The 11,191-nt window shown below is 31.7% G+C and overlaps 1 protein-coding gene across 1 annotated transcript; it reads left to right on the plus strand.

Annotated features, from left to right (window-relative positions):
- Window positions 1-1,401: 1,401 nt before the first annotated feature.
- On the plus strand, window positions 1,402-4,697 carry LOC105632412 (pyrophosphate--fructose 6-phosphate 1-phosphotransferase subunit alpha). Its single transcript, XM_012214793.4, has 5 exons — window positions 1,402-1,574; window positions 1,804-1,839; window positions 2,732-2,785; window positions 3,738-3,896; window positions 4,272-4,697. The coding sequence occupies exons 1-5, from the start codon at window positions 1,572-1,574 to the stop codon at window positions 4,395-4,397; spliced, it is 378 nt and encodes a 125-aa protein (XP_012070183.1). The 5' UTR covers window positions 1,402-1,571; the 3' UTR covers window positions 4,398-4,697.
- The last annotated feature ends 6,494 nt before the right edge of the window (window positions 4,698-11,191 follow it).

The raw sequence follows: 11,191 nt of genomic DNA on the forward strand, positions 1-11,191 counted from the left end.
TTTTTACATTGATTTGCAACTCAAAGGCATATATTAGGAAGAAGAAGATGACAAAATTCCTTAGAAATTTAAGAACTTTTTTTAGCTCAGTAGTGTTTATACCTTTGATTTTCATGGCCATGTCAGCAAAAGCAATTGAAGCACAAGAAGGGCAACTTCCTAACGATGAAAGTAAATCAATCAATATGTTTTTTTCTCTAACCCCCAACAATGCAGAAAATGACAAGCTTTATATATGTGCAGTTGAAGCTTTAAAAGAAGTAGCAACACTGTTGAGGAAAAAAAGACTGAAACTAAAGTAGTTGGGTTTTAAATGGAAGGAGGGATGGTATTTAAGGGCATTATGCTATTTTAATAGCAAAAATATAAGAAGAGACAGACAGACTATTTAATGAGATAGAGGGAAACCTCAGATAAGTATTATATATAGAATTTTATTTTATAACTTGAGAATTCTAAACGTACTATATTTTCATATTGAAAGGTTCTTTTTCGATGTACCACCATTGTTAACTAATAATGCAATATCTAATTTTCTCTCTTTGGCTCCATCTTTTTTTGAATAGTTTTATTGAATTTTTTGATTTTTTTTAATATTTAACTATTATAATATGAGTGTTGGCAATATCCAACGATGCTCCGCTTTTGTGCGCATTCCTCACTTCTTTTATATTTTTGGCTCATGTTTGAATATTATTTTATTCACTAACTATAGTTCTTGATATCATATTTTTTTCTTGAAATTGATTAATATATATATATATATATATATTACTACTGTAATATATTCATAATTTGGGTTTTATGTTTTTGGGTTGTCATTTATAAGAGGTGACTAAGTAAACATTTTACTAAAATTTTTTGAAAAATTTTCTATTTAAAACAATAAAAAACATAAATTTGTATTATCTGCGCATCATGCGATAACATAACTAGTTTATATAAAAATTAAAGGCAACTTAAATACCCATGAAAAACTTGATCAAATATATATATTTTTTTAAATGTAAAATGTCCCATCATCATCATGGGTTTATTATTTTGGTTATATATTGATGTTTAGGGCTGCAAAAATGTTCCGCTTGATTTTATTTTTAAAAAATTCAGTCAGATTTTTAATTTTTAGTTAAAAAATATTTAAATTCTTTTTATGATTCAACTATTTTTTATTATGAAAAACCAAAAAATCTGAAAATTTAATTAAATTTAATGTAAAGATTAAATCAAAACTAAAAAAATCAAATCCAACAGAATTAAATTAATTTGATTTAATTCAATTATATAAAATTTTCCCTGATTTGAATTTCTCGTATTAAAATTTAATTTATTCAATTGTTCTAATCTGATTTAGCTTCGATCAAACGGAACCCTAAATCAATCTAAATGAAGTTAATTAGACATAGCGGCAACAAGTTCCGGAAAAGACAAATTAAGCTTTTATCGGATTATGAAATATTTAAAGGTTAAACACTTGAATGTAACACAGCACAGCTTCTCTTTCTACCAACGAAACAATCTGTTTTTGCAGGTGTAGACTCGAGTCACTCGACTAGTGGAGATAAAATTCAATAATGGTAATCTTTATATTTATATGCATCTTCTGTTGCTGCTTGTTGGTTTTGTGGTTATCATTGGTTTTGAATGGTTTTTCTCATTTAGCATTATTTTTCAATTGATTTTCTACTCGACAAAACGTCGATTAGATAATTAGAAGCTGTGAATTCAAAGGGTCACTGTTGTTTCTTGTATCTCAAACCCATTTAATCTGTCTTCTTGTTGTAATGTTATCTTCTCCTTGCCCAGAATTACCTCAAAGAAAGTCTCTTTCTGCAAATCTGGGTAACTTATCTCAAACCCATTTAATCTCTGTTCTTGTTGTATTATTATCTTCTTACAGATGAGTCTCTTTCTGCAAATCTTGTTAACGTTGATGGTTTGCTGTCAGATTTTTGTAGATTATGGAGTTCCTTTTCTTCTTAATTTGGATTAGGAGTATAACTCATTGATAGGAAAGCATAAAGTTTAATTTTAACTGCAGAAAAAATCAAACAAAAATCAGATACTAAACACCAATAAGTGACCTTAAACATCTTGAAAATTTTAGAATTATTAATTATCCTTGACTCTTAAATGAATAAATTTCTTGCGTTCTGTTGTTTCTCTAAGGCTAAATAGCGTGTTAATTTAGTATAGAATTGTAAAACAAAGGGCGTAAAAATAATTTATGATAAAACAAAAGAATGACAGAGGAGAAGATCATTTGGCAAATCTAGTTTGTTGGTCAATTTAATTCTCTCTTTTTTCAGAAAAGATGGATAAGCAAATATTTTTAGTTCCTTTGCAAGAATACGTCGGTGTTCTTGACCTAGTTTTTCCAGAAACAATTATCTATCCATCATTTCATACTCTATCTCAATGTCTTTTACAGCCCAACTCCAACAACATTGTTTACCAGAAACTTTTTTAAATTGTATGAAACTAAAATGCCTCAGTCTCAGACGTTTATCAGTTCAAGATAAACCAAAATGAAAACAGGTGAAATAGACAAGAAATATACTTCATGTCAAGGTATAAAATTTGTCTTATTTGGAAATTCAAATCGTTTTTGCAATCATTCTGGATTTTGTGAATCAAAACTGACTAGAAATTTGAAAAGGAAACAGAAATGGTGTTAGCTATCATTATTGACCTTTATGAATCACATTTGCAATTGTCTTTTCATATTTGTCAGACGGAAGGGATCACTTCTTCATTGGGTCTCTTCTTTTCCAAAATGGCAATGGAGGTAAAAAGATAACATTACTCTTTCGTTCCTTCCAAAACCCCCTATCATGACCAACCTTATTAAAAAACAGATGAGGTTATATTGAGTCCCAAGAAAATTGGAGAGGACTCTACTTTCCAAATCCTACTGTATTTTGAAGATGTGAGCATACTACATATTTAGCTGTTTGCATGTGTATTTGCATTCTTATTGAGTTCAAGACTGGCCAATATGTTCATCTCCAGAAGACCAAAATGCATTCTCTTCTATACTCATACCACAGGACAAACAAAACAATGTTTTCTTTTCCCCCTTAATCAATACCATAATAATAATGTATCAAAAATACGATTCCATCACTTCAACTGTTAGGGCATTTTAAGTTATAACTTCTTTATTTCTTCTGAAAACAATCACTGGATTTTTTTTTTTTTTTTTTTTTTTTTTGTTCTTTTAAAGTAGAATAACTACTTGGTTTTTCGTTAAATCTTCTTGTACAAGTCTTATATACTATGATTAAACTTTACTATATTCCATGTCGATGTTGCATTTTTAAGAAATTTTAGGAAGTGGAAAAAAAATTTAAAATTTATAGCTATGTATTAACTATTACAATCTATGATGCAAAGAAACTTCTAACCATGAGTGTTTCGGCTTTCGAAAACATTTCCATGTGTCCATTTATCCATATAAAATACCGTTTCCTCATTTAAAATTATATTTTAAATGTTGTTTTCTCGTATCATTTCTGCTTCTACACGTTTCTTCATTTCCATTTCAGTGGAACATAGATTAAAACTATCATGATCTACAAATAGTAATTGAGTCAAAGTTGCAGGTTGTACTTAAATCCTCTCTTCCGCTTCATCTTATTTGATTTTATTTTATTTTTTGAACAAAGAAAGAGTCATGTACTTGCCACTACCTATCATACGAATATCAGAGCTTGTGATACCATTTGCTTTGTTAACAGAAAGCTGAAGCTATTGGGAAATGTTGTGACAATATCCAGTGGAGTGCTGGTCCAACTCAGGTTGGGAAACTAGGATGTGATGAGAATTCCAGTGATACTCCTATGAAAGATCAAGAATGCATCAAAGAAATGAAGGAGATACATGCTTACCTTGACATGGTATATCCTTACCCTCCCTTCTGAAAAGAAAAGGACAATTGTGGCCATGTTAAGTTAGATTTTATACATGACTTGACCTTAAAATGAATGTAAATAAGTGGCACTTAGAGATCGTTTAAAGAGGCTCCTGGTAGAGTTATTCTTTTCTTAGCGAGAACTAATTGACCAGAGTATAACTATATTTTTATAATAGATGTTTTTGGAATTCCCAATTTTTTAAGACATAATTTCGTTTTTGCATCTCATTCATTATAGCAAAATGGCCGAAAAGAAATGGATCAAGATGTTCAAACATAAATAACACGTGTTTACATGGTATTCAAAATTCCAGCTGTTTGGTTTGAGTATACTTGCAGTTTGTACATTTCCTTCCAGGTGAAAGAAATGGTGAGACCAGGTTGCTCACAAGAAATGTTAAAAGTGGCTTTGAACTCTATGGCGTCCCCTTTCAACACTCTCACTTCTATGTCCTCAGAACCAAGACCCTATGCTTCACTCTGAACCAACTCTTAATAGTCGCATGTGTTACCTGTAGAACAGAAGTACTACCAGCTATGCATAGATTCCTCTTGAGAGAATGTATTTTCTTTGGAGAAGACCAATAATGATCTACATATGTCTTGAAGGACCCCAAGAGCATGTCTTTTTATTTTTGTATGTATGTAAATATGTAAATGTTGTTGGAGTTGGCACCTTGTGCAGAGTTCTATTATAAAACCAAGAAAGAAGCTTCGCTTTACCGATGTGGGATAAAATCTCTTTTTGAAATTCAATACAACAATCCCCCAAATATTTCAAAAAGATGACTCAAGGATTTTCGCTGGGTTTTTTTTTTTTTTTTTTTTTTCTCGCATTCGGGTATGATGTATCGGTTTTGGTGTATTTAATACTATGAACAGAACTAGAAAATTAAGACATGACCTATAGAATATTTGGCGAAACTTTAGATTTCTATGAAACAAGTATTCATTTTGTAGATCAAAGAATTCTCATTAATCACATTATACCTCCCCAAATTCTGCTGTTCAACGTAAATGTGCGCCAATAAGCCATGCGCGAGCCTGGTTATTCATGAGTGCTCTAGAGATTTTACCATCAATCTCATAGGAGCGGCTACGCTCCACACTCATATAGATCATATTCCATTAATACACTGCCTATAAAGGACATGAAATAAAATTAAGAGTTTTAGTCTCCTTTACTCTTTATTGCAGTTTTGCACTATCTATACCATATGAGGAACATAAACTGATAATGCTCAACAAATCAACTAACGACTTGTTATTATCCATACGAGCCTAATTCATGGGATCAACCAATCTCATAGGTTAGGTTGCCATCATTGTTGATTTCTCAAATTAGCCGTAGTCTTATTCTCCTCGATGTTTCATTTATTAATTTCCTTCCCAATAATTTTGTCAGAGGATCGACTATATATATATATATTTGAAATTAAAATTTTTAACTATTTGTCATCCTGTACACACAAATATGTTCATTTTCTTTAAAAATAATTTTTTAAAAAATTTAAAAATTTTTAAAAATTAATTATATATATTCTGTATATTTGATTTTTTTTTAAATACCCAATGAAATCATACAAAAAAGAAAAAAGAATATTAATAAAAAGAACGTATATTTTTCTTTTTTTTTTTTCACTCTCCTGAATATTATAATCAAAATAAAATAAATAAAATATTTAAAAAAATAAATTTGAAAAACAAAATTTAAGAATTTTCAAATGTCTCATTATCATATACATTTATTTAAAAATAAATTAAAACCAGATAAAACTTAAAATTTCAAATACTTAATTATCTACATGTATTTATTTTAAAAATAATTTTAATAAATTATATCCAATAAAATAAAATGTAATTTTTAATTGGCTATCACTAAAGGTCATTTTAGAACATTGCAAATTTCATCAAGGGTATTATCGACAATTCCATTATTCATTCCATATTCCCACATTTATATATAGTATAGATGAATCCAAACACAATGTTTATGCATTTGAAATGCGTTAAAACCATTAGGAAAAAACAAAACCTCCCTAAATTATAGTTAAATAAACACATACCTCATTGCATATTTGAAGACTAACACGAGCTTGAGAAACTTTACAAAATCTGTAACATCCTAGACTTGAAACGCCTTAATTTGATCATGCAACTATTTATGAACATGGCATATGTGATATGAATGTATATACACACGCATTTGCAATTGCTTTATGATAAATATTAGGCCATGATATGCCTAACTATGAATATGCACATGAGATATCTAATATGAATATAAGTCAGCAAATGCATGAATCTGATAAATTCAGAATCTAAGAAGCTTTGCACTCTGTCTTTGATATAGAGGTTGCATTTGTATTCTTTTTAGTCTTCCAATATGACTATATAAGGTGTTCAGGAGTGGGTTAACTCAAGTAAATATATTCTGATTGTCATGGAAAATTATGTTTGTTTTGGTGATTAGATTGATAAAGACTTCCTTAATATGCTAGTAAGAGATTGTTAATCACAAGATTATAAGTTAATTGAAGTGGAAAATGATTGTGGAGATTAATTAGGAGATGGTTAAACGTGTTGAAATTATAGCAATGAGAAGCTAGCACGTGAAACACCTTAATTGGTATTCTGATTAAGTACTTAATGATTTGAAATTAAATCATCTAAGATGTTTAGTTAAGGCCTAAATGAGATCAATTAAGTGCCAAGGGAGGGTTATGGACTTGATTAGCATAAAAGAAAAGTTATAATTACAAGTGTGGGTAAAAACATGAATAAGAGGGACTTTGAGGAGTTAGGAGGGATTTGATGGTCATGTGACTTGCAAATGAATTTTTATCCTTTATATACCATGTGATAACCTAAATAAGAGAAGGTTAAACATAAAAGAAAGGAGAAAGAGAGGGGGGCCAAAACTTAAGGAGAGGAGAAGAAGAAGAAGAAAAGTTGATTTCTTTTGAAATTAGCACTTGAAATTAAAGAGTTTTTCCTAGAAATCATCAAAGGTGAGTTAGTTGTCATTTAATCTTAAGTTATCTACTTGATTTAGAGAAGATATAGTTAGGGTTTCAAAGAGAGAACTTGGGTAAAAGATGATTTTGATGAATATAGACGAAGTAAATATTATTTTAAGTGTTAATTAGTTACTATTGATTATATAATCTATGAGTTGAACTTTAATTTGAATGAATTAAGAAAATCACACCTAGGGTTCTTGGCAGGAGGTTTGGCCAACATGGGAACTCCAGGAAAATGATGTTTTCAATTTGAATTGATTCAATTAGTCAATTAAGCATCCTAATAATGTTATCAAGTGTTGGTTTGAAAAAAGAATTATGTTAAAAAATTGAAGTTACCATATTTATATGGATATGGAAGTTTAAGGAATTTAAGAAGTATTCGTTAAATGATGATATCATGGTGAATCTTAATGATGTTAATTGATGAGTAGTTGATCGAGTTAAGATTACAGGATTGTTTAATGATTGTTTAAGAATATATGGGATTCTCTGGGAATTTAAAATGCAAGGAGGAATAAACATGTTAAACATTTAAGTCATGCACACCAAGTGTTTGATTAAATGCCTAAATGAGTATTGAGGTGCTTGCTTATTCATATAGGTAAGAGGATCCTAGAAGGAGGTCAAGAAGGCTCTTCCAGGCCTTGAAACTGCAGCTCTGTGTACTGTGAGTAAAAGCTTATGATGGTTATTTTATGTGATGAATGTTTTTGTTTGATATCTCAGTTATGAAATTATTCTATACTTGATATTATGATTTGAAAAAGAAATGACTTGTTTGAAAAGAGGCAATTAAGCAAAAAGGTATGTATGTGCTATTCTGAGGCCACTGAGCTTAATCTGTGAATGCAAAGCATATGATTCATTCTGAAAAGGGGTAACTTAAGCAAAAAGGTATGTGTTATTCTAAGACAAATGAGCCTAATTGGTGAATGCAATTCTATCATATCTGCATCTGAGATAAAATGAAGTTATGACTATCATTACCAACTCGTAAATCTGATTTGAATGTGGAGTTGCGTGCTCATAATTTATATCTGGAGCTACGTGCTCATTAATGTAACACCCACCGGCCAATCACGGAGAACCAGACGGCGGATGCCATAATCGGTGCTAGAGCACTGTCTTATGTTACTTATTAAAGCTAGATCACAAATTAGAAGTGGTTAAATTTTCATAAGGAGGCAAGTAATTCACATTTTCTTTTATTGTTTCAATTTTTACAAAATAATTTTTAAGGAAATTCCTACAAAAATTTCGCAAGAGTTTCCCCTAAAAATTAACTTGACATACAAAGAAAAGATACACACTTCCAATTTTCTCCAAACCCCCAAAACTCCAATTCAACACAACATACCACAAGCACTTCTAAATATCCATCAACATACGCATCATATTCTAAACACATTCTTTTCAATGAATATATAATCATCATATACCAAAAATATAATAAGATGTTATTTCCTTAAATAATCATAACTCTTAATACATTATAAACTTATTATATCCAACCTCCACAACACAATATTTATATACATGCCAAAAATCACCATTTACAAAATATCCTACCCAAAATGTGATATCTACTCTGATGCTACTCCTCTGGTCTTGAAGAACACCCTCCGCTCCTAACCTGCGCGTGATAAAATCAACGCGCTGAGTGGAAGACTCAGTGGTGCTAAATAACCAATAATTAAATTTAACAAGAATAGCCAAATAAATACCGAAATCACATTCATTTAATTAAAATACTTTGAAAGCAATGCGAAGAGTATAAATACAAATATGTCTTCATTCGTTTATAGTAACAATAAAATTTCATTTTTCGTTAAGGCTCGTACTCATGCAGAATGAACATAAGCAGATTTGATCGTGGCCTATGTTAGCGCCACCCCCATCACATACTCGTGGCCTATGAAAGCACCACCCCCATCACACAAATAAGTGCGTTCGCCTATTTATAAGAGCTGATAACCCTAGCATATGATCATAGCTTCACAATAACAAAATCAATCTCATCATACCACGTTTCAATCATGCATAGTAGAGCCCAAATCAAAATCATTCTTTCACAAAAGCAATAATTCTTAATCAAAACCTCTTCATTTCTTAATACGCATCAGTTCAAAATTTTTACTCAAAACACTATAGATATATATATACTTAATATAGTATAAAAGTCCATAAATCAAGAACTTTGCAGCATTTTCATAAACTTGACCTTTGCAGGGGTTTTAACATATAATTTGAGTTATGGGTCTCCAAATTGAATGAAATCAGATTCATTAGAAAGCTAAGACAAAATTCTACAAATGTTCAGAAGGGACCACAGCCCAGATCAAACAGTAAGATAACAAACAAAAGCTCAGAACACAGACCAACAGATCAGACCTGATTCAGCAGAACCAAGTCCAATGTTTCTTGAATTCCTACTTCACCAAACACTCAAATGAAACCAATCCAGAACAAGAGAAGTCTCAAGACACAGGGAAATAACTTTTATGAAGAACTCAGAACCTAATCTTGTCATTATAGTGGTCAAAATGGGCACTCAATTTAGTAATGCATGTGGCCCGACACAACATGATGCGGATCCACTATCACCAACCACATATGAAGCCCAAGGGAACAAGGACCACAACAATGGCAATCCATTAGCACTTCCTAATGGACCAATTACAAGGAGCCGTGCAAAGAAGTATGGAGCAACCATGTCCTTATACATTCAAGAACAAATCACACAAGAGCTCCATGACCTTGCTTTCAACAAGTGCTTTGAAGAACTCAAAGGAACACCTAAGTTTCTCACATTAATAGAAGCACAAGTTGAGTGGGAACCTTGCTTCGTTAGCACGCCCGTGCAAGGTGGCACGCCCCAGGCCGTGCAAGCTACTGCCTCTCAAGGAACAACACTTGATTTGGAGCACGCCTGTGCCAACTAGCACGCCCCAAACCGTGCACCTCTCTGCCTCTCGCGAGGGACACACATACATGCGCGCACACCCGTGCCAATTGACACGCCCCAGACCGTGCACTTCCCTGCCTCTCAAATATTAGTTAGTTATTTTTGAGTTTTTGCTTTGTTAATGGGTTGGGCCTCCAATATTTCGACCACCCTTGATTAGTTAGCCTTATTTTGTTTAGATTTAGTCAATCTTTAGTGGATTTGGATTAGATATCCAAATCCTTAAGTTGTTATGATTTTGTTAGTCAACTCCTTAGTTGGTTTAGATTTGCTAAATCCTACTCCTTAGCTAACTCTAAATCCTCTAAGGATCTGGACCTCTTAGATTAGTATAAATAGCTTGTTATTTTGTAATTATTTAACAATTATTCAATGAATAAAAGACTATTTCTTCATGCTTTGGCGTGTTGGCTTTAGAGAGAGTGTGAGATTGCATTCTTCTAATTGCATCAAGAATCAAGGTAAACTTATCAATTCTTTGTGGCGTTTATCTTATTCTTTTACTCTATTATTGGTGTTCTTGCTTCTTTAAGCTTTGGGTGCCATAGAGGGGAATTTATTCTAGATCTTTGATCTCTTCCAAAACTTGTCATTGAGTTCATGAAATTTATTTTCATTGGGTTCCGCGTCACAACAGAGTCAGTTTGGGTGTTTCAGCCATAAGTTGAGCTATGTATCTCCAATTTGGACACAAGAGGATGGGTTGGAAAGATAAGAAGTAAAGCTATAACTTTTATGGAGAACATAAGACGTTATTTTGCCATTTGAGTGGTTAAAATGGACAATCATTTCGGATAGATAGGTAAGACAGCATAACAGAACCAGTTTTGGTATTTAAATCATAAGTTGAGCTACAAGTATTGGAATTAGACATAAGAATATGTTTTGGAAAGCTGAGAAATAGAGCTACAACTTTCATGAAGAAGTCAGAAACAAATGGGAAGTATAAAGGGGTCAAAAATGAGTTTCAATCCCACGGCAGAACATATCTAACATTAAATTCAGCAAGTTAACCAAAACATACAAAGTTCCCAAAATTCATTCAAAAACCTAACCATGTAAAGACAACTTAAACAAGTGAAAGGAATAGTGCACTAACCTTATTAACAAGCTTGAATAAGCTTGGAAAGCCTTACTGCTTGGCTTTCTCTTTACCCTTTGAGGATGGTTCTCCAACCTCTTCAAAGTATGAGAAATCAACATTAAAAGCAAAACTTGACAAAAGAAATAGTTGGAGCATGATTTAATGCATCAATAACATGTCTAAACCATAAATTCTACTTAACA

The sequence above is a fragment of the Jatropha curcas genome, chromosome 2, assembly GCF_041381405.1.
Source record: "Jatropha curcas cultivar XTBG-Jc1 chromosome 2, XTBG_Jcur_1.0, whole genome shotgun sequence".
Lineage (NCBI taxonomy): Eukaryota > Viridiplantae > Streptophyta > Magnoliopsida > Malpighiales > Euphorbiaceae > Jatropha > Jatropha curcas.